The sequence below is a fragment of the Coffea arabica genome, chromosome 7e (genome assembly GCF_036785885.1).
Source record: "Coffea arabica cultivar ET-39 chromosome 7e, Coffea Arabica ET-39 HiFi, whole genome shotgun sequence".
NCBI lineage: Eukaryota > Viridiplantae > Streptophyta > Magnoliopsida > Gentianales > Rubiaceae > Coffea > Coffea arabica.
In genome coordinates, this window is record NC_092323.1 from 9,814,347 (window position 1) to 9,834,274 (window position 19,928).

Genomic DNA, 19,928 nt, shown 5'->3' on the forward strand with positions numbered 1-19,928 from the left:
ACTCATTGGGTTGCACCGGGCACTTACAGATTTAATATTTAACAATTTAATAACTTAATAGATTCAAATTTCAGATTTTAGACTTTAATTTTATCAAAAACACCCTTAGATACTTCCTATTAAGCATGCATTAAGGTTTGAAATTTACAAGTTTCTTAATTAGAGCCTTGCTAATAATTTGATTATCCTCTATTTTGCTACACGAAGTGCCAAACCCTCCATTTTTTTTCTCCAAAGACGTTTTTCGTATACAAAAAAAATAAAGACTAAATCGGAGTATTGTGTAAAAAATACATCACGGTGACGTGAAAAGCGATGATGCAAATCATTAACGGTTTCTAAAAAGATAACACACACTTAAATTCGTATTCAACTTATTATGTAAATACATGTACTAACAATTATTATTAGTTTGAAGTTGATTAGAAGCAAGCACTTCAACACATGATAATATCAATTGTCAGCACTAATTTTCAAATGGAAACTCCCATTTTCAATTGACCAATTGAATTTTCAACACATGATAATATCAATAGTCCATGTATCTATTATAATTAGTAGTAAAAGGATGAATATTCTGCCAAAATTCTAAAAGCCAAATCGAGTAGTACTAGTGTCCCTTTCATAACTCACAGTTTTTTGTATGAGTGTTTCGATAAATGGATGAGTAGTACTAGTGTCAAAGGGGGAAAAAAGGGATAATAGTAGTACGTTTCTGGGATACTATCTACTTAAGAAACCGGGGCCAGAATAATCCGAGAGTCAACTAAAGTGTCAAAAAGTGATGGTCCACATAATAAGGTTGAAAATTTGGTACGTACAATAAGTAGTCAGCATTGGAAAACGGGCCGGGCAACGCATCCTTGGCTGGAATCCGCGTTTGACTTGATAATTATTAGGGGGAGTACATATTTGGCTTTAGGCTTCGTTTGGGAGTGGAGGATTTGGAGAGAAAAGAAAGGGAAAGAAGAGAAAGTTAGCTTTTCTTTCATTTGTTAGTTTTTAGTAGGAAAGAAAAAAAGGGAAATGGAATGATTTAAGAGGATGAATAGTATGTAAAATTTTTCCTTTCAAATTGGAGAGAAATGGAGAGAAAGTTGGAAGAAGCTTATGAAAGTTTTTTAAAATACCCATTTTATCCTTAAAAATGTCTTGAACAAATATTTAATGACTTTCATATTCAAAATCATTCCACTAATTCTCAAAACTCCCAAACAATATAACAATCCCTTCTCTTCTCTTCTCTTCTCTCATAACTTAAGTTTTCCCTTCTTTTCTTTTCTATCATAAACTCCCAAACTTAGCCTTAAGCGGGTATTTATGGGCTGGGCTCAGCCTGTGTAGTTGGTGGTGTACTAGAAGGCTCTTTTATGAGCTGTGGTCAAGTCCAAAACTACGTAAATCGTCCATGGCAGCAGCCCGAAAGGTGGAGCCACAAGCCAGCCAGGCAACTTTCCATTTTTGGAAACTATCATCTTAGTACTTCTTAATTTTACTCATATCTCATCGTACTTGGTCAAGTAATTTGTTAACACAGTCGGGTAACTGGCTTTCATATTTGTTCTCCTTTTTTACCCCCTTTATTTTTCAGCTGTAACTAAGAGGAAAATAGATTTTTGGACGACCAGATAATATATACAGTTAATTTGGATCATTACATGGTCCAAAATAAAACGAATATGTTTAATGGTACAATTATATAAGGGAATAGGTAACTAGGTGAGTTTATAATTTAGGTATAGTAACCTCAAAAAACTTCTCAAAAATTTTAAACTAAACACTTCAAAATATTAAAAAAAACACACTTTAAAAATTTTTTTAAAAACTTCTACGGTAAGTTACAGTAAAATTTTAAACAAACACCCAAAAAACTCACTTGTCAAACGGGGCCTATACGTCACTCTGGGGTTTATAGGTATTTCTTAAAAAAAGAGTATAAAAACTAAAAAGAGCTCACCATTGAGGATTTTGTCTGAAATAAATTGATGAACCAATAATGTTTCGCATGAGAAACTGGCATAACATTAGACAACATTTAATTTTAAGCCAGAGAGAGGCCCTGCGTTCTCCAATCCTATATCTTGGATGATCTATATTTGGAGGGGTTGACTTGGATGTTGCATAAACATGTTGAGAGGTTAGTTAAGATTATCATCCTATAAAGTTAAATGAGATGTAGAGTTAAATGAGATGTAGATTAACAGATCGAATAATTAACTATCATAGGATAGTTAAGTTAAATGAGATGTAGATTAACAGATCGAATAATTAACTATCATAGGATAGTTAACTATCATAGGAATCTTACCAAGTACATAGTAATTAATTGACACCATTTATATCGACAGTTCATCTTTGTTCACAGTTCATCACAAAATGCGTAAACAACAACAGATCAGTTTTTTTTTTCTTCTTTGATTTTGCTGCTTGATTGCTTGCTTCCTCGATCTTGCCCCTTTTCTATTTGTTTTTCCTCATTTTTTTGTTTTGGGAATATTGTGAATTACACAAAAATATGCTTCCTTTATTATACACTTGGAATAGAAATAGCTTGCGCACAAGGAACTGTTAAAGCACGTAGGGTGTCCTGCCAAGTTGCAAAAAATTGCAAGTAGGTTATGACGTAAAAAGTGCAAGTTCAGGCGTGAAACAAGACGGATATGTGTCAATATCTCAAGAGGATCCAATTGTAAATGGTAGAGTGTCGTTTCGCAATTCTTCGTTTTCCCAAAAGATGGGGAAAGCATACTCAAACGACGACAATACTGTTAAACTTCATTATTATAGGAGCTTAAGAAGGAAAAGGTAGGAGCTTAAGAAATTTGGACTCACCTAAAGAATGCTTTTGTGCTTAACCACCATGTTTTTATGCACGACAATCATAGACAAAATCCCTTTATCATTCCATTTAAGATGGACAAAAACATAACATCACTTCGAAGGATTCGATGTCTATTAGAATTTGAGACAATCATTTCGCTCTTCTTTTTCCTTTCTCTCTAGCAGGGAAGAAGGATGGAATTTCAAAAGCAGTGAAGTTAAGAGAAATTTGAATCTAAAATCTCTAAATCTCGAGATTTCAACCTTCATTATTAAATTGAGACTTTCTCAACCAAACAATAATATCCTTCTTCTCCTTTATGTGCCATTTGCACGTCTTTAGCCGCCCTTAATTACTAGTTTACATAGATATGAATCCATTAGTGGCATCAGCAATTTAACAAGGAGATTAAATGAAACGTCTCAATTTGTTGGGCCAAAATTTACTTTATCTTAGCTTTAATTTTATAGTTGAAAGCATCGAGCATCTTACAATCTTTTGTTGATGTCTAGAATGATCACAAGGTTGCAGCATATACCATGATCAATTTAATTCAATAATGCATTCGGTTAGAATCCAATAAATATGCTCATTTGATTGTCATCTTATTCAAAGGTGGGATAATCACTGAAAAGCAAAGAACATTAAATGTATGCAACTACATGCTAGCTGGTTTGGCTCCGTTTGGATTAACTGTTTTTTGAGGTGTTTTTGAAAAATTTTGCTGTAGTAGAATTTTTAGATTATATTTTAGAATATTTTCAGAAAATATTTTGGAATATTTAAGAGAAGAAGAGTTTATAGAATATATTTTGAGATATTTTTTAAAATTTTAAAAAAATTTAAACTAATTTTTAAATTACCTTTTAGAGTATTTTTTAAAAAAATTTATTATATTTGAAAAACTAGTTTTTGAAAAATACTCCAATCCAATTCTTTATCCGCGCATATCCAATTATAGAATGTGTTATATCATTATTATATTTTCTTTTCAAATAATCTTCTGTCCAAATAGGCATAATGAACAAAAGGTTGAGTAAACATCTTGAAGTTTTCCTTGCTCATGTGGTTCCTTAGCCAGCTCAAAGCAAAGGTGAGCAAGGTGAAAATGAATGCAAATGTTCTTTGAAAAAAAGAAAAGAAAAGAAAAGAAAAGAAATTTCTGTTAAAAGAAAAGAAAAGAAAAGAAAGAAAGGCCAAGGTAAGAAAGTAGACAGACCCTCCTCAATCATTTAACACTAACTCTGAGAGTGGTGGCTTTTTTTTTCCCAAAACTTGAGAAACAACTGAATTTGATGATTTACCTTCATTTGCCAAAATTGAAAAAGAGGATAAAATGCAGTTGCCAATTGAACTTCTTATCTTAATAAATCAAGTAATCAACTTTCTCCATCAACTTCTTGAGTTTGTTTCTGTACAAGGACTGAGTTTTCCTGTCTGGGTCATCATGTGTGGAGGTGGAGCCCATGGCAACAGCCCACACAGCCATCAATTTTTTCTTTTTGTTTTGTTGGTTTTCTTTCTTTCTTTTTTTTTTTACTAATGAATAATATATTTTGAGGTTTTTGTCTGCTGAGTTTTTACAACACTCCAATAGGAAACAAAAACAAGACTAATACTGCAACACTTGGCTTGGTTTGTTCAGTCAGTAATTCTACTAATAAAAACACGCACTCTGATTGAGAAAGAAAACTCCTTTATCTACTTCTACTTATTCCTCTCATCTCTCTCTTTCTTGTTAGTTCTTCATCATCAACTGAACCCACAGGAAATCCAAGGGAAAGAGAGAGGAAAATAATAAAGCGCTTTTGTCCAGAAGCAAATAGGAAGCTAAATTTCTGATATTTTATCTATGCAATTGTGCATATTTGTACAGAAAGGTGATTGAGGGATCTATAGATCTAACCCTTTTACAAGCGTATGAATTGCTCTACATCTTTCAGATCTCCATCCTTTTCAGTTGGTATTGTTCAGTAGCTGACCAGGAAAGACCACAACATAGGCCTAACCAAACTGTGAGTATTCTCTCTTTATACTGTTTTAAAGTTCAAATTTTTTAAAGAAAAGGCTGTGAGCTTTATTTGTGACTGGTTTTGTTTAATTTGCTGATACCGTTCAATTTTGTTTGTGGATGGTTTTGGGTTTTAATATGGGTTCAGTTCTCTGACCAAAACATTGTCTGCTCCGATGGACTGTATTGGGTAGATTTGACCCCTAGTTTTAGCTTCAATTGGTGGTTCTATTTCTATATTGTCTTCAAATCAAGAAGGTGCTAGGATATCGGTCGGGCCTATTTTCCTTTTTTGAGAATTAAGGAAGACGATTTTTTCGGTTTCTAAAAAGTTTTGTCCTATTGTGCTGATGTGTTTTGTCTAAATTTACCTATAAAGCCATCATGTTTAATCAATTGTATGGTCTTGGAATTAATATCAGTTCGTTGTCAATTGATATGTTTGTGGGGTTATTTGGTGTTATCAATCATTTTGCAGGTGTGGCAAATACTTCTAAGAGCTTGTTAGATATTGTACTCTTTGCATCCAATTAGGATGTTGAAGAATTGGTGGTAAGCAGGGCTGAAATGAGGGATGTTATCAAGGTTGATAGAATTTCTAAAGGCCTGCTGCCGGCCCTCTTCAGACCGATGTGCACACTCAGGTTCGGACACTGCAGGCCGGCAAGATGGGCTTCTTTGGTACAAAGACACTGGACAGCACTTAATTGGTGACTTCTCAATGGCGGTTGTCCAGGCCAATAATTTGCTTGAGGATCAAAGCCAGATTGAATCAGGTTCATTGAGTTTGCTTGATTCTGGTCCCTATGGAACATTTGTTGGAGTATATGATGGTCATGGAGGGCCTGAGACATCGCGATACATCAACGATCACCTATTTCAGCATCTGAAAAGTAAGTGACCTATGTAAGAAACATAACTGGATTTGTTGATCGCTAGCGTGTTTGGGTAGTAGATTATTTGGGATAATTTTGTGAAAAAAATACTATAGCACTTTTTTGATATGATGTATGTGAGATAAAAAGATGGTTGGAAAATGCGTTGATGCAAGCAAATAAAATTTAGATGGTTGGAAAATTAATGCTTTTTGTCGTAACTTTAGCAAATTAATGCAAGCTAAATAAAATTTAGCAAATAATATTGGGTCTTGGAAAAAGATGGTTGGAAAATTAATGCTTTTTGTCCTACCTTTAGTTCCATGTGTCTTGGAACGTATGAAGCATATTTAAAGGATTCACTTAAAATGATTGCTTTTGTTGTGAGTGTTGACACATGTATTCTTGCTCATATGATTGCTTTTGTCATGACTTGTATTCTCAAAACAGCCTTTCAACATTGATTTTTGTTAACTTGTGCTATTTAGGGTTTGCCTCAGAGCAAAGTTCCATGTCAGTGGATGTAATTCGGAAAGCATTTCAAGCAACAGAAGAGGGATTTCTGTCAGTAGTTTCAAAAAATTGGCCAATGAAACCACAGATGGCCGCTGTTGGATCTTGTTGCCTGGTTGGTGTTATATGTGGTGGGACCCTATACATCGCCAACCTTGGTGACTCTAGGGCAGTATTGGGGAGGGTTGTCAGGGCAACTGGAGAAGTTCTTGCCATCCAGCTATCTAATGAACATAATGCAAGCATAGAGTCTGTCAGACAGGAATTGCATGCAATGCATCCAGATGACTCTCATATAGTTGTTCTCAAGCATAATGTATGGCGTGTAAAGGGTTTGATACAGGTAAAGTCCGGGCATAAGTGGCAGTAAATGTGTGTCGTTTACCACGTTCTATTGTGGCATAGAGTGCGTATTTCATTTCTTCTCATTGCCAACCGATGTTGTCTAATACTAGAGATCACTAACTTCTCATTGGCCTTTTCTTGAAAAGATAAATGAAGCTATAGCTGACTTGTAAAAATTTTGTTATTGTTTTGCTTAATGCATCCCAATAATAGTTTGTCTTTCTAGTTATCTCGTTTATGAGCAAGAGGAGAATTAGTTGTGCCTTTTGGATGTTTTCATCAGCTTCCTGTGTCTTTCAGGTTTCCTATAGAAAATTGTCAATAGACACAAGGCAACAGAAAACATAACTCTTCTGATAGCATTACCGGTCATATATCTCCATTACAATGTCAGGTGGTAGAGATGACATTGGATCTCCTTTGGCTGCTATACGTTTCTCATTAAAGTAAATGTATAAAAGAGGAAAAAGGAGGCTGTTTAAGTCCATAGCTCAATCAAAGTTAATGAAAGTAAATCAGCAGAGCCAACCTGAACCACTGAGCTTCATAAAAAGCTATCGCTTCTGTTTCAGATGAAACTTGTTTGAGTAGTTTCTGATTTGTTTTTGCTATTTTGGCCATCAAAATTCAGCTTGTTTTGTGTAGAGCAATCAATTTGTCACTCTAAATATAGTAAGCTAGTGCCACATGGTTTCTGTGTCCAGCAATGACATTATATACATCGCATGCATGGTGAATCTTCTTAAAATAGAAGTCATGTTCGAAAAGCCTCTAAGAAGTTATGCATGATGGATCCTATTTACCATAATTTATTAATCAAATCTTACCTAATTTTATCACATTGAATGTACCAAAGTGCTTGAATCCTCATTTTGAGAGAAAGGTCTTTGAAGAAAGAAAGAAAGGAGTAAAGACAGAACACATACAATATGGTCTGCTTTTGAGAATCCTTAGGCATTTTCCTTTTATTTACTTGCTTCTCTGTCCATCGCAGTTCTTAACCCATCCAGACATGCTGGATGAAATCCCATTTCTTTGTAATTTATTAATTTGACAATAGCAGTTTTTTTTGTACATTTTTTTATCAGATGCTCAAGTTTTTTAGTGTTTTCATATTGACATACTGTTTTTTTTCTGCATGGTTTTCTCATTTTGGGCTCACAATATAGCTGCGAAATGAGAAAAAAGAAAAGAAGCAAAATTTTGTTTAGATGGAAAGTATTTGAAAGGCCTAAGTTTTAAATTTCTAATAGCTCCATTTGTCAAGAGTCCTTTTCAGGAACATGCACTTTTTAATCTCTGATGTATCTACCCTGTACTTTGTTGTTATGAAATGTATAGTAAATTGTAGCTGTCAACGTGCATTATTTTCTGGGTTGTACATTATGATTCCCTACAAGTTGTGCTTTTCCTAACTGTCAAAATTTAATTATTGTAGGTTTCAAGATCAATTGGTGATGTGTATCTTAAAAGGGCGGAATTCAATAGGGAGCCCTTATATGCTAAGTTTCGTCTCCGAGAACCTTTCAAAAGGCCTATATTAAGCTCTGAACCAGCAATAACTGTTCATGAACTCCAGCCACATGATCAGTTTCTCATATTTGCTTCTGATGGTCTCTGGGAACACCTAAGCAATCAGGAGGCAGTGGATATAGTGCAAAATCATCCCCGCAGCGTAAGATCTTGAGCCTACATGTCTATCTAGCATATATGTTTTTATTTCCCTCAAAAACTGGACTAATTTCTCATCCACAATAGGAAATCAAATGAGTCTTGAATATTTAGTTTGAAGAAGTTGTGTTTCCCCATTGCAGTAAGATTTTGACATTTAAAGGTTCTTGGTCCAAAATTGTGGGTTCTATAGATTACAAAAGAAGATCAGTTTGTTTACCTATGTACTCATTTGCGTTGTTCTTTCTTGTGTGCAATTTAAAAGTTCTGGCTCTGTTTGGATTCCTCATTTTTTGAAAAACAAATTTTTCATATACAATGCTACAGTAATACACAAACAAAAACAACTCCAAAAACACCTCACATCCATACAATATATCAAAAACAACTCCAAATATATAAAAAAATAAAAAAATAAAATCTACACCATTTTCTTCTTCCATCTATCACCACCACCATCCCCTATCTCCTCTTTCCTCTCCCTCTCTCTTCCTCCTCTCTTACTGTTCCCTTCCCCTTTCTCGCCACACCCCACTGCTCCCCTTCCCCCCCCTTCCCAAAAATCTGGCCTCGATCCGGGTGAGGCATGGCTGGAAAAGGGAAGAGAAGGGGAAGGAAGGAGGGGAGGAAAAAAACGGAGGAAGAAGATGGGAGGAGGGGAGGAGGAGGAAGAAAGAGAGGGAGGAGGAAGAGGGAGGGGGAATAAAGAGAGGGAGGAGAAGGGAAAGGGTGGTGGGTGGTGATGGTAATTTTTAAAAAATACCAAAAAAATTTTTAAACTTTAAAAATACTCCAAAATATATCCCAAAAACACCTTCAAAAACATTTACAGTAAAAAGTTTTTCATATACAATGTTATAGTAAAATATTTCAAAAACACTCTTGTAATGCATGGTCTTGTGACTTTGGTGCTTGATTATCATAACCTTGTTATGTCCAATCCATTGTTCTGTATCATAAGTTCGACCTCCAACCTGTGTTTTTAAACTCGGACCGGACAGGGCAGTCGAACCGGGAACCGAACAAGTGTCCGGTCCGAGTTACTCTAAAAAATCAGGTGTATAAAAACTCAGTCAAAAACTGGATTTGACCGGCAAACCGGATGAACCGGTTTGATGTCAAGGGTTTTTTTTTTTTTTTTTTGAAAAGGTCAACATTTTCAATATTATGTTTTGGCCCCTAGGTTGTTAAAAATTATGAATATATCACAAATATTTCATACTTTATAATTGTTGTTCTAAAGTTTGGTGTTATTTTTCAATCAAATCCATAATTTTAATTCTAAACTTGTTAATGTTCATTTAATAATATAAATTACTACTTGATCATTCTAATTTCTTTGTATTTTCTTATTAAATATATTTGAAACATCAAATATATATGAATATACATTTATTAATATTAACATACTCTTAAGGATTTGACATATAATATTTTAATTTTTAAATAATTTTTAGTTATGACATTATCCGATTCAACCCCAATCGAACCCATTGACTCCTAAGCTCGACCAAGGCGATGGCCGGTCCGACTCTGAAAACATAGCCTCCAACAGCCTCAGAATGCATTTTTAAACCAAAAAGCTTCTCAGCCAGTGCATGTAAATGCATTTTTTTTCTGCCTGTTTTGGTTCTATTTGATTATATTTATTGCTGCATAAGAAAGCAAGTTTTGCATTTTGCATCAGGGGTCCCAAAACCTTAGGGTGTGCATTGTGGGTAAGGGCAGAGGTAGGGTGTTTAATTCTTGGTTAATCCTTGAGAGCAAGTCGAATCCCAGTTTGGTAAGGATGGATGCGTTTAGTGAACCCTACAGTTCCCAGCTGCTGGTTTTCAACTGGAAATTGAAAACAGAAAAGCAAATGAGTAAATTCATATTTATTGACCTCCAGCTTGTTTAATTATCAGAGAGGAATTTTTGTACTTGAAAAGTTTAATAGATAGATTTGCAAACATTTCAAAGCTTGTTGAGTGTCTTATTATTTATTATAAAATTATCATTTTTTTTGGGAGGGGAGGGGTTGGATAGAAGCTTAGAGACGTGGGAGTGTCGAAATGGGAGTCCGTTGCTATTGGTTGAGATCCATGGTCTGTATGAACTCTCTGAACCTGAGCCTTGGGATAAGAGAGTTGTATGAAAAGCGTGAGATTGTGTCTATCAACTGATTTTTCATTCATGCAGGGTATTGCTCGGAAGCTGGTAAAGGCTGCATTGCAAGAAGCAGCCAAGAAAAGAGAGATGAGGTACTCTGACCTGAAGAAGATAGATCGTGGAGTTCGACGGCATTTTCATGATGACATTACGGTCATAGTTGTTTTCCTAGATTCGAATCTTGTGAGTAGAGCCAGCACTTTGAGAGGCCCCACGTTGTCCCTAAGAGGTGGTGGTATCAACGTGCCGGCGAAAGCTTTGGCTCCAACACAACTCGGTAGTGCATGAAATCTACATCTGTTGTATACTCTGCTGTGTCCTTCTGGAACTTCATGTGACCATCTTATGGTAGATTAAGAGAGACTGGAGAAGGTGCGGCACTAATTTAATTTTTACCCCCCGTGTAAAATTGTAACGTTGACTTGGAACTGGTGTTTTGTTTAGTTTATGATCAGTAAAAAAGAGTGAAAGGATAAGGAAGTAAAGGAGACCTTGAAATTTACTGTAGAGATTCTTTCTTGAGGATTATCGTTTCAGCTTATATTCATTTTCCTTCCCTTGCCCGCCTCTTTTTTGAAGTGTATCATGTAAATGGTGTAAAACTGAATCCTCTTGAAATCAAAAGATTGTTTGTCTTGTTACAGCTTGTGATTCATCATCTCAGATGACAAAGTTATGGTTACTGTAGCCTTAGGGGACTACAACTGCATGTACCTCGTAATACATGGTGTTGGGCGAGATAAATTCGGCTTTTCAGGCATGGAGAATGGATTTTACATCTAGAGAGGATTTGGTCCTTTTGGAATGATAAGTGCAGGTTTATGACCAAGTTAAATGATGAGCGGCGAAGAATATGATCAGGCTGATCCCCAAGAGATATCAGTTCGGGCGGTACGGTAAGCAGACGGATGCCGCCCAGCTTTAGGTTTTCTTCTTTGTTATTCTTCCTCTTTCACTAGAATCTAGTCAATTATAATAACTTAGACCCTTGAACGAATATACAAGTACATGTGTTCTGATTAATTGGTGATCTTTGGGTAGATAGGGTAAAGCAACAAGGATAAGGTATTCAAGCATGGTTAGCCATCTCAGTGGAGTCCGACAAAACTCAGTCGAGTCATCATTGGAACAGAGGAATTGTTACGATATTGATCTCTAAATTGTAAATAAATCTTGCGGTGGCTCGCTCTGACTTGATCGATATTGGACAAGTCAAAGCCAAGTCAAAACTGAAATCGACGTAAATCTTCGAGTCCACTTGGGAATCAAACAAAGGCAGACAAAAATTTGCAGAAACAGAGTTATGCAACAAATTGGTGCTACTCCAATGGTTCACAACAACAATTGCCTTTCATCATATCTCTATTGTTTTACCTTTTTTTTTTTTTAAGCTTTTATTGGAAAATTGAACGCCTAATAATTGAAACCAAACAAGCAAATTGATAGGTTATGCACTTATCCTTTTAGAAGTCAAGCCCATCTCCATTTTTCCTAACAATAGCCAACAATCATGTGTGAGTTGAATCCCATCTCCACCAAGTCTTGCCTTTGCCTTTGTTTTTATTAGAAAAGAAAAGAGTTTTTCAGGAAAATTTAATCCATTAGTAACGGCGAAGGGAAAGGAAGAAAAGGGAGGGAAAGGCTCAAGATTTGGTAGCCAATAAGGATGATGCAACATGATGGTCGTGACTAGTGATGCTAATATGACAAGTCAATCAAAGGTCAAGGAGTTAGGAAGCTTTGGGGTTAAAGGCTTAAATAGGTGCTAATGTGATAATTAGGGTAAATATGGGTTTTTCAACTTTCAAATTTAGGGCAAATTATCCAATTAGCTCTTGAACTTTTTATCTAGGTAAAAATAAGCCTCTCATCTATTTTTGGCTGATTTTAAGCCCTCGAACTTGTAAAATTGAACACCGTGACTCTTTTAGCCAGTTTATCCGATTTTGCAACCGGAAGGCCAATTTACATGAATGCCTGTGTGATTCTTCAAAAGGCATTTTTGTCCGCATCTTCTAGGTAAAAATGGAACAACTCCTCCTAGTTTGTTATCCCAGTGAAGCAGATGGGTACTTACTTCACTCGACTAGCTTCTCAAATCTCAGTGTGGGTGTGTGTGTCTCAATCATGGAAGCATACAAACTATAGCGTGTTCGTACTTACCAGAAGAAGGGGACCGACAACATAAGAAAAACCAGCCAAGATAGAAGAGGAAGTTCATGGAAAAGGAATAGAATTGTTTTTACTACATACTTCTTGTACGTATTTCAGTTTGAGGTTTTGAGGAGAGGTGCGGTTTCTTTCACAGTGGTAAAATGCAGAAATAATACTCGGTCCAAGAAGAAGAGGAAGAGTGGTTAAATTTATAATTCCAGCATCCATCTCTGGGGAAATCAAATTAATTTCAACTCTGAGTAAAGATGGCGGATACTACTAGTAATTAATGGGGAAGTTGCACGGGAACAACCTCGGATCCGTGGTGTTCGACCACCCGACTCCCGGCGGAGGGCGTCAGTTTAAGATTTGGTCAGCCTCATTCCGCCGTATTATACTGGACACAGTTCAGTGCGGGACGCGGCAGCATCATAAGCTCAACAACACTGGCAAATTAACCATCCAAGAGCCCAAGCTGGAGCCCGACATTGATCTCACTGTAGTCACAACACTGAGATATGAGTTGAGTAAAGGTAGTATTAGCAGTGGGATTAAGGATCCAACAAACACACCGCCCTCCGAATCTGACAAGTTATCAGACCTTCTGAAGCTATCGGAAAAAGAAAACGAACCGGACGAGGAAGAGGCGGAGGCGGTGAAGAGGAAAGTGGAGGCACTGGAGGAATTGAAGACAGTGGTGAAGAATCTCCAAAGTAGCAGTAGTGGTAGCAGCAGCCAACAACTCGAGGAAAATGAAAACCATGGCTTCTTAGCTCCAGATGTTCGCGTGTTGGAGGCAGCCAAGGAGATTAGAAGGCTCGCTAAAGGCGATTCTCAAGCCAGAACCACTCGTGCTTTGCTCGGAGCAATATCCCCGCTCGTGGCTTTGCTGGACGCCCCCCCGCAATTCTACTTGTAGTACTTATTCATGTTTGTTCCTCCTTCCTAGAGAAATTCCTCGAGGATCCCAAATTCGAGATTGAATCTGTAATCCCAACAAGATTACAGATTCACTCCAACAGGATGTAATCTTGTTGTTACCCCAGTGAAGAAGGAGGAGTTGTTCCCTTTTGCTCAGAAGATGCGGACAAAAATGCCCTTTGAAGAAGCACACTGGCATTCGTGTAAATTGGCTTTTCGATTGTAAAACCGGATAAATTGGTTATAAAAGGGTCACGGTGCCCAGTTTTACAAGTTCGAGAGCTCAAAGTCAACCAAAAATAGATGAGAGACTTATTTTTATCTAGATAAAAAGTTCAAGGGCCAATTGGATAATTGACCCTCAAATTTATGGGCTTTCAAGGGTATGGAATTTGACATTTTGAAGGTGGTTTTTACAAAGGAATTTTTTGGGCCTATTTGATGGAAGCGCAGATTAGCTATTTGAGCAAAGGTTTGTTAATTTGTTCATTTATTTGAAATTGTTAAAGGTTTTATTTCTAATTTACTATTTTCCTAGATTTAATATTTAATATTTTTGTTATGTGATTTGCAAATTTATGTTACATATGCTTAACAATATAATTACTTAGACTAGATTTATGGTTTGTTCAACAAATTTCTCCTTATATGTTATCATCAGCTCGAGTGCGATTAATATTGTGTTGTATAAAATATAACGGTTTTAATCTTATATTTAACTTTTGATATCATATAAAATAGGAATAAAAGGTGTTCTTAATGGTAAAATGATTTACTTTTAATGCTATAGATCATTAGTTACAGTAGCATAAATTTGTTTAACTAATTAGTGACACTGTAGGTATTTAACAAATCTAATTTGATAATTGTACTTGTTATGGTATTTTCTATTTTGTAGTAAGTTTTTCATATTTTTTGAAAATTTTTATGTGCTGTAACGTGCATATCATCTGATATCCAACCGACATGTCACGACGGATATGGAACAACCGCAATCACGACATGAGACCTGCGACGGCGAACCATGTATCCAAGGGTCCAGAAAAGCCAGAAACCTTTAAAGATGAATTTGAAATCATGTCAGATATCTAGAGCTGGAAAACCAGGCTGAAATGCAATGATGGATGCAATCTAGTTGCTACTTTGGATGCAAGAGACGACGAGAGAATTATCTGAAGCAACTTTTGAACTCTGTGGATGACATCGATATAATTCTTCAAGAAATGCTGCAAATTTTCACTTCCTATGCAAAGATATTATGCCTTTTCAGCTTCAATATTTCACGAACTTGAATGCTTACGAAAGAGAAAACCAAGAAAACTAAACTGGAGAGAAATTCTACTTAGAAAAGTTCTTATGTACATGTGCCCCCCAATCCTTGAAATTGGACAGTGAATGCAAATAATCCTCAGAAGAACATAGGATTCAAATCTACCCAGTTGGCAACTCAAGTACCAAAATAACCCTTTACAAACATACAAGCAAACCTTCTCTCTTTCTCTAAAACACACAATGTTATAATGGGTAATGGCAAATCATGCTAACATCATAGTCTAAGCTGAATTCATTTGCCCCTGTGACCTTGTCCTCATCCATGCTTATACTTATCTCCTCAGCAATGCCTCTTAGATTCTTTGCAGCAGCATCCATGTTAATGCTGTGCTCGAAACACGTCAAACTCGAACTCCGGAAAGAGTGACTATCTATGTCTACATGAAATTTTTGAAGTCCAATTCCATCTATGCTTATGGAACTTTGAGAATGACCATTGTCAATCGATCCGCGATCCCGATAACCAGTTGATCCACTACGGAATCCTGATAGTTCCTCGGAATACAATGAAGATTGTTTAGGTATAAAGATTTCTACTGAATCAAGAGCTGTCTCTAGTTCTTGCCACACTTGAGTCATTGTAGGCCTCTCTTTCGGCATCTCCACCACACATCTTAATCCAAGTTGTCCCATCTTCAACATTATCTCCATGTTACATTCCTCTAGTAGAATATTTGCATCTATGATTTCGTCAACTCTTCCTCTCTCCAGGCTAGACCTCGCCTGCACTTTTGGAAGAAAAAAAGATCATTCCATTTCTTCTTTCTCACTCGATCATATCTGGATAATGCATGTGTTGGTGCAAAATACACAAAAATCAGCGCGGACAGCATGATTGCAACAAAAATAAGGACCAAAAGGGGCACTTGTATGTAATGCTGGTATTCACGTTTATTCTACATAATAAGATAGCCGGATCTTTTACTTACCCAATCAACAACATGAATATTAGGGTGTTTTCTAGATGAATCGACTGCAGGTCTAGCAGTAACAAGTTGCAGAAGAATGACACCGAAGCTATAAACATCGGTAAAAGGACTTAAATGGAAGCTTGCACAGTAGGCAGGGTCAAGGTACCCTGGTGTCCCTTTAATCTGACTGCTTACATGTGATTGATCCCCCACAGGACCTGATTTAACAAGGCCAAAATCTGAGACCTTAGCCTCAAAATTCTCGCTTACTAAGATGTTACTTGGTTTTATATCTCGATGGATTATACTTGGCTTTACTCCTTCATGCAGATGAGCTATCCCTACAAAATTAAGCAGATGATGCAGTTTAGGAATTGACCCCTTCTTGTACTTTTTATCATTGAACTGTAAAAAGAGCTCTCGTTAGAACTCACCCTTGGCTGCTCCAATTGCTATATTTACTCTTTGCCTCCAAGTTAAGCTCTTTCCTCCCCTTCCTGTAACAGCAATCATATATTCATTAAGAATATTCATGTACATTATGACAAAAAGTAACTTCAAAAAAATTTTTTTTTTTGAGTTACTGAGATTTGACTAATACCCAAACAAGTGTTACAGAATACAAGGGGTATGCCCCTGGCACCAACACTAATTCAATCCATGGTAGGATTAACAACAAAACACCCACCCAAATCTAACACAATCCCAACTTAAAATCCAACACAAGTTATACAACAATAGAAGATCATTAACGAAAATCATGGTATGTTAGTAACCAAGACATCTTAGGTTCAAAACTTACCCATGATATAATCAAGTAATGAACCATTGCTGACATATTCATAGACCATTATCTTTTCTGCTCTTGATCCTGATGAAACGCAAGCTAATTAGACACTTGGTGCATGATACATCTATGTGCTGTTAGGTAAATATCTCATGTTTAGGTACATCATCTTACAACATTAGTCTGCCTACGCAAGTAAAAATCAGACATTTATCGGTGTTATAGTTTACCAGCTTGCTCGCAGAACCCTACCAGACCAACAAGGTTCTCGTGCTTCACTTTTGAAATCAACCTGACCTCTGTTTCACAAACAAACCTATAGTGAATCAGTTTTACAAATCGGATGGAAAACTATGTGGCTATGAAAGAAATAAATGGTATAGCACAAGTTATGGAGCGTTGCCATTTCTAAATTCCTCGATGCTTGTGCATGACGAAGGATGAAGCTTTTTGATTGCCAATACTCCCTCGGCTTCAAACGATCCTCTATATACATTTCCAAATGCGCCAGTACCAACCAAGCAATCTTGGCTAAAATTATTAGTTGCCTTCTGTAGTTCTTCTAACTGAAATCTTCTTGACCACATCTTTCCCGCAACCAGCTTACCTAAACATTGCCAAGAACTGGCTCAGCCTTTTCGCGTTGAACATGCCTTAGAATCTTATCAAACATAACATAAGACTAATTGACTTACCTTTGCCGTTTTGTCGTAACTTACAGCCTGCATAAAGCTTCCTCTTGTAACAAATAATCAACCAGCCAATCACAAATACGGCAACAATAACTATGATAATCCCTCCCCATACATGTTTGCGCGCAAGAAATGAACCACGATTTTCAGTTTGTGCAGGTGCTAAAGCAGGCAAAGATGGTGTTTTTTCTGCCATGATGCGTTGATATCGTTTCCCAATTAGAAAAATGGCATGAAATCCAACTCGTAAGTTTTAATTCTTGCAAGTCTATTCGTTAAAACTACTACTGAGTTTACTCTCTTCTGTATATTAATTACTCGCTCTTTCAAATGAGCAGTAGCATTATTTGATTCCTCTTTTGCAACAGCTGATTGACTAATTAAGAAGCAATCAAGCAGAAGAAACAAAGAAACATAAAGGCAGATATATGGGGTGGGGGGAGTTTAATCTCAGCCGGCTACCCTCAACCTCAAGTTCAATTGTCGCAGTCCAGTCTCATCTCTGACTCGGTCACTGAATTCTTCTCTCCAGACGGCACACCAGGACAAGGAAGCATGCAATCAAACAATTATTTTCCATAAAGAAGAAGAAAACAAACCTACTCTTAATTCAATAATTCTAAAGATAGTTCAGCCAACTGGTTAATCAACTTCGTGCATTTTCTCAGACATGAAACAGGATACAGCTTGCATGCAAACTGGCTTGGCAGAGGATATTGTTTTATGAAGTAAAACAAGTAGGATGGCCTGTTTCCTCTAGCGGAGATCATTTCTGCTTTTCTTCTTGATGACAAAAAGAGGGGGCAGAGGCGACCAGCAATAGCTCCCATGGTTGTAGACAGGGAAACAAAGGGAGAATCAGAAAAGTACCGAATTTTATTTATTTAGCAAGTAAACTTCAACAAAGAACAAAATACGACTTTGGCAAATTTGTCCATGCATACAAATTTTCTAATATTACAAGATTAGGAGCTTGAAAACGATCCATAATAGTCATAATTTCTTAATCTGTTACTTCAGTATATCGTTCAATTTTTTAAACGAGACATCATAAATATTTCTACTACATTAAGTTTTTATGTTTCTTAATAGTTCCATTGAGCTCTAAACAGCCTTTCAATTGACGGTCTTGTGAATCATTAATTTCTTTGGTTTTAAATTCAATGAATCATACAAAATACAGAAGCCGATCATGATGAACTAGAAAAAGCCATCAACCTTGGATGTCATCCCCCTCGTTTATTTTCAACCGAAGATAATGACCAGTTCTTTTTGAAGAAAGAGGTAATCCCTCGGACTTTATCAAAGTATCTAATAGCTAGTTTGGGAGGATGGAAATGAAAAGAAAAGAAGAGAAATGATAATTTAGAAAAGAAAAGAAAGGATCAAAGTTTCTATCTAAGTTGTTTGGGAGTTTTAAAAAAGAAAAGAAAGTGAGTAATTTTCCTTTGTTTGGGAGTTGAATGCAAAGGAAAGGAAAAGATACTTAAACAAATTATTTTATAAATATGCCCTTTCTATAAACAAATGTGAGAGGGATTCATCAGGTATTAAAATGTTTTGTATAGGATTTTAAGGGTAATTTGGTCATATTAAAAAATTTACTTAAACTTCTGTCCGTTCCTTCCCTTTCCGCCCAATGTTGGGCGGAAAGTTTTCCAAAAGATGTAGGGCGGTGGAATCTTTTCTATTCTTTTCTTTTCCTTCTCATTTTAACTCCCAAACAATGGAAAAACTTTCTTATCTCTTCAAAACCTTTCTTTTCTTTTCATTTCTATCCTCCCAAACTAGCTATAAGTCTCTCTATTAATTAACAGTTTGGGCGCCTACCAGGCCCTCGTTAGTAGGGTTTGAAGGGTTTGAGGTGTTAATTTCTTTAAAAAGTCATTAATTAATTAAAAGCACATACTCCTTCCGTCGCTCCCATTTGAGGTGTTAATTTCTTTAAAAAGTATAGGTAATTTGAGAAGGAAAGTGTCTAAAGACAGAGGATTATATTAATTGTGAATGTGTATTAATATAGTAAGTTAGGTGTCATTGATTAATTAAAAAGCACATGCTTCTTCTGTACAGTCCAAATTACAGTTCACTTTCTAATTGAAGAATATAATTAACTTATAATTTCTCTAAAATAACCTATTTTGTTATCAATGACTATAACCTATCTTATTTATTAATTGTTTGGATTCATGCCTTGAACCGTACAACTTTTCGTAGTACAATTGTTGTAATTAATGTAAAAGTATAGTAATTAGTTATACTCCTAATATTAATGTAAGGGTATTTTAAGAAAATAGTAGGTTAGATTTACTCTTCCGACAAAGTTAACTAAATTTTCTTAAATTATGTTAAAAAAAATAAAATTATCAAAGTGGGACAAAAAGAGCATTTATTTTGGTTGCCAAATGACTATGAACCACGCAACTTTCACCCCAAAACTTCTCTATCTCCCCTATTCAGTAATTCTTGTAAGGGAAATTTGCCAAAGTGGTCCCTAACATTTATCAAAAACACTTTTTTATTCCTTTACATATAAAATCAGCCAGAATGGTCCTTCACATTTAAATTGTGAGCCAATGTAGTCCTATTGCTCGTTTTTGCTCATTTCTCCGGCTAAAAATAGCACGCCCCTCTCACATGGTCGTATTTTTAGGGGCAAAATCGGAAACACATTTCATTACCCGTTGAAAGTAAAAGGAATAGACAACCACCAAAATACACATTTCACCTTTGGCTCTCAAAGT

The 19,928-nt window shown here is 36.1% G+C and overlaps 2 protein-coding genes across 5 annotated transcripts; one reads left to right on the forward strand and one right to left on the reverse strand.

Annotated features, from left to right (window-relative positions):
• The first annotated feature begins 4,468 nt into the window (after window positions 1–4,468).
• LOC113701714 (probable protein phosphatase 2C 46) lies at window positions 4,469–11,030 on the forward strand. Of its 2 annotated transcripts, none has more exons than XM_027222472.2 (5): window positions 4,469–4,836; window positions 5,311–5,725; window positions 6,196–6,563; window positions 8,004–8,240; window positions 10,418–11,030. In XM_027222472.2, exons 2-5 carry the CDS (start codon window positions 5,407–5,409, stop codon window positions 10,673–10,675), a joined length of 1,182 nt encoding a protein of 393 aa, XP_027078273.1. In that variant the 5' UTR covers window positions 4,469–4,836; window positions 5,311–5,406; the 3' UTR covers window positions 10,676–11,030. The 2 variants fall into 2 exon arrangements, with proteins under 2 accessions (XP_027078273.1, XP_027078274.1); XM_027222473.2 differs by having other exon boundaries at window positions 4,601–4,836; window positions 6,208–6,563.
• Window positions 11,031–14,778: 3,748 nt separating this feature from the next.
• Window positions 14,779–18,019, reverse strand: LOC113702017 (probable serine/threonine-protein kinase PBL26). 3 transcript variants are annotated; one of them, XM_072060225.1, is made up of 7 exons: window positions 17,188–18,019; window positions 16,896–17,099; window positions 16,723–16,791; window positions 16,508–16,576; window positions 16,140–16,202; window positions 15,724–16,040; window positions 14,779–15,517 (listed from the first exon to the last, which is right to left on the reverse strand). In XM_072060225.1, the coding sequence occupies exons 1-7, from the start codon at window positions 17,378–17,380 to the stop codon at window positions 14,978–14,980; spliced, it is 1,455 nt and encodes a 484-aa protein (XP_071916326.1). In that variant the 5' UTR covers window positions 17,381–18,019; the 3' UTR covers window positions 14,779–14,977. The 3 variants fall into 3 exon arrangements, with proteins under 3 accessions (XP_071916326.1, XP_071916325.1, XP_071916327.1); XM_072060224.1 differs by having other exon boundaries at window positions 15,724–16,046; XM_072060226.1 differs by having other exon boundaries at window positions 15,403–15,574; window positions 15,724–16,046.
• Window positions 18,020–19,928: the final 1,909 nt, after the last annotated feature.